Source organism: Macadamia integrifolia, unplaced genomic scaffold (genome assembly GCF_013358625.1).
Source record: "Macadamia integrifolia cultivar HAES 741 unplaced genomic scaffold, SCU_Mint_v3 scaffold2916, whole genome shotgun sequence".
In the NCBI taxonomy this organism is placed as follows: domain Eukaryota; kingdom Viridiplantae; phylum Streptophyta; class Magnoliopsida; order Proteales; family Proteaceae; genus Macadamia; species Macadamia integrifolia.
The window spans coordinates 3,344-6,935 of record NW_024869055.1 but is presented as its reverse complement, the minus strand read 5'-3'; the positions used below and the strand labels follow the sequence as shown (position 1 = coordinate 6,935).

The 3,592-nt window shown below is 37.6% G+C and overlaps 1 protein-coding gene across 1 annotated transcript in view; it reads left to right on the top strand.

Moving 5' to 3' along the window:
* Positions 1-667: 667 nt before the first annotated feature.
* Positions 668-3,592, top strand: part of LOC122067459 (HVA22-like protein a) — a 4,595-nt gene continuing 1,670 nt past the window's right edge. Inside the window, exons 1-4 of the mRNA XM_042631315.1 lie at positions 668-873; positions 1,310-1,336; positions 1,427-1,549; positions 2,052-2,295. Coding sequence (XP_042487249.1) covers positions 818-873; positions 1,310-1,336; positions 1,427-1,549; positions 2,052-2,295 — 450 coding nt within the window. The 5' untranslated portion in view covers positions 668-817. The remainder of the gene's footprint in view (positions 874-1,309; positions 1,337-1,426; positions 1,550-2,051; positions 2,296-3,592) is intronic.

Sequence of the window (3,592 nt, the reverse complement as noted above, 5' to 3'; positions counted from 1 at the left end):
GTCCTGTAGCCAGCTTGTAGGTTGGAAACCTGATTCCAGAGCCAAAACGCAACACGTATTTCATGCACAACATATCAGAGTTCCAATCCTCTATCCGTATGTATATACGTACACCGCTTCCGCTTTATGTGTGTGTTTGTGTCCCTTGATCATTCTTTGTTGGACCAAAAGTTTTCCATCGCCGCTTGATCGAAGGGTCGGAAGCCCCTCCTCCCTCCCAGCCTCTTTCGAGTGGCGAGGCTTCCCAGTGGATGGAGCGAAATTCGATCTTTTATTTGTTTTATTTTATTTTTATTGAAAAAACGTCCAAGAAGTATCGTGGCCAGACTGGAATGGATGGATAGATCTCATTTCCTCAACAATTAATTACGACTTTAAGCGTTATTTACATCCCACTAAATATTATAATTAATCTGTTCTTGTTTCTCGCGGGGCGGGTAGCTGGGGAAAGAATCCAAGGTTGTAGGTTGATGGAAATCAGATGGTTAATCCGACCTTGATCATTTCTGATACTGAAATCTATTTTCTGGGACCACTAATTAGAAGATTTGGAAGCCCTTGTGCGTGACACGTTTCACATTGAGCATTATTAGCTAATCCTTGCGACCAGGGTAGCACTGCTTTTTAACCTTCCTTTAGCTTTATTGCCTTCTTTAACTTCCTTTCACACTCTTGTCTGGACTCTGGAGACATAAAAAATAAAAATAAAAGTCTGGACTCAAATTCACTCGTACTAGTTTATACTTTTCGGGACTGTGAAAATCTCACTTGTAGGAGTTTCAGATCAGAAGCTCAGGTGGAGAAGAAATTCAAAGAGATGGGATCTGGGAGTTTTCTCAAGGTGGTGGCGAAGAACTTTGATGTTCTTGCTGGGTATGGCTTCTATACCACATTTCCCAAAAACAGTAACTTAAGTCTTGTTCTTATTATTATTATTATTATTTTTTTTTTTTAATAAGATTCTTTCCATCATTTCCGGCTGAAACTTTGGTTCTGTAAATTTACGCAAAATTCTTATGGATTAAACCCTTTTTTGTTTCCTTTAATTTTTATTTTCTATTTTTTGGAGAAGGAAGGGGGAGGGGTAGGTTCTCGGTTTTGGAAACGAAGGCATTGTTGAATTCTGGCAATCCTATTTATTGTCATCATTGTTTTATGCTGAAGCTGAATTATGTGTTGTAATGCAGAAGCTTCGAGTACTATTTTCGTTTTTAAATTGGAATTTGCTTTACTGATGAAAAAGCAATGGCTGCTTGGTTTTTCCCTTTTCGATTATATTTATAACTTGGTTATCTTGTTCGATCCACAGGCCTTTGGTTACTCTGGCTTACCCTCTGTAAGTGGATTTCCTCTCCTCTCCCATTTACATGAAATGCAGGCAATTTGGATACTCAAATTATGGTTCTATTGTTTGGTTTGTTGACAGATATGCTTCAATTAGAGCAATTGAGACCAAATCTCGTATAGATGATCAGCAATGGCTCACATATTGGGTTCTCTATTCCATGATCACCCTCTTCGAGCTCACCTTTGCTAAAGTTATTGAGTGGTAAATTTTCTTTATCAAGGTTTGTTTTGATGGTTAAATAACTTTCACGCCATTATTTCGATCTTGAATTGGCTTTTGGAAGGCTGGATACTTTTTCAACCAGAAGATTGAAGTGCAAAATTTGAGGTTATTCATTTCCCCGCATCTTGGAGTTACTAGGTTGTTACTCCTATCGCCATATTAAAAACAAAAGAATGGACCTTTCTCCAATGGAAAAGTGAAATACCTCTCAAATTTGTTATTGTTGCATATATTCTTTGATTATTTATTTATTTATTTTAAATCTTGCTTGTATATTCATTAGAAATTATTTGAACATATGGCAAGTTCTTTCAATTTATAAGATTTAACTGCCATTTGGTTCTTAATATCTTGTTATTTTTGAGAAATCCTGCATGCTTTAACCATCAAGAGGGGCACTGCCTTGCCAGAAAATTTTCTGAACATAACACATATTGATATCTACCAAGTGGAGACTCAAATTTCTTCATCTCTATGGCAGGCTCCCTTTTTGGTCTTACGCGAAACTGATTGTCAGCTGCTGGTTGGTTTTGCCTTACTTCGGTGGGGCTGCATATGTATATGAGCATTTCGTTAGACCTTTCTTCGTGAACCCACAAACAGTAAATATCTGGTACATCCCACGGAAGAAGGATTTTTTCAGTAAGCCAGATGACATTCTGACAGCTGCGGAGAAATACATTGAACAGAATGGGACAGAAGCATTTGAGAAGCTCGTTAATAGGGTATGCTCGATGACCATGAATTAATCCGAAATTTTTGTTCTTATTGTCTTTGAGAGTAGTTGTGGAAATTATGAATCAGGATTCTTCCTTAGTGATGATTGGTGCTGATCGAGTTTAGGAGTTTTGTTTCAACCTGTTTAGTAAAGCTGAAAAGCTAATTTGGAAAATCCCCTCCTTGTCCTTTCTCCTTCTTCTTCTTCTTCTTCTTCGTTTTCTTTTTTTATTTATTTATTTATTTTTTTAAGGTTGGTGGTGAGAGGAAGAGGGGGAGGCTAAGAAATTGATTTAGGAAATGAAATGAATCATAACCATCCAATTAATTTGGTTAATCACTCTGGGGTCATGTCTTTTCTAACCAGAATAGGTACCAATTAATTTGGTTAATCATAACCATCCATTTTTCCCGTAAACTGCTTTGTTTTGGTCTGCTCATCAGTATATGCGCCAGTGCAAGAGAAATTCACTGTTTGATTCTTAAGATCAACTGATTGACGTTAAGGTTTATGGCCACACGTGATGATGGTCCATTAATGGGCAACTCTGGTTGATGAACTCAAACACTATTTATTATTTCTTTAACCTGGGAGAGGGGGTGGTGCATTGGCTTCACAAACTGTTCTGCATCAGTTCTCCATTCTTTGTATCTGTTTAATTATGCTAAATTGTGATTGAATTGAAACTGAATCTTCTCTGAGGATGTCACTACCTGCAAGATGTGAGACCACCCCGACCATGTTAGGATGCTGTTGCATGAGCTTTGCATCCCTCATAACTTTTGAATCCTGGCCCCACTGGAAACCCAGCAGAGAAACCCCCATGTTTGAGTTATGACACTGAGCATGTGGGTGTAGATGTGGAGCTTCCCATCTATGGTATACCTGACAACATGCTTCCTCATCTTTTAGGACCTGACGAATTGGGATTGAACTTGTTACCATCCATAAAACTCTGATCAATACGAACTAAAGTTGAATCATGTGTGAAAAAATTGCACGCTTTTTTTATATGGGGCCATTGCTGTGATGAATCTGTTTGCCATTAATTTCTTTGCTTGAAAATGTGAGCATGTTTTAAGTTTGCTTGCTATTGCTACAAAACAGAAAGGGATAACAATAACATTTCAGTTCTAACCCATGGATGCTGAGTTAGCAGTTAAGGATGTTTTCAGTTCTTCAGGCTACCTGTCTCCATTTCAATATTTTCAGTATTAAATCCCTATATCTTGTGGCAAAAAGATCACTCACGAAGCTTTAATTATGACAGACTAAAAATTCTTTGGGGCATTTTTTTTTTTTTT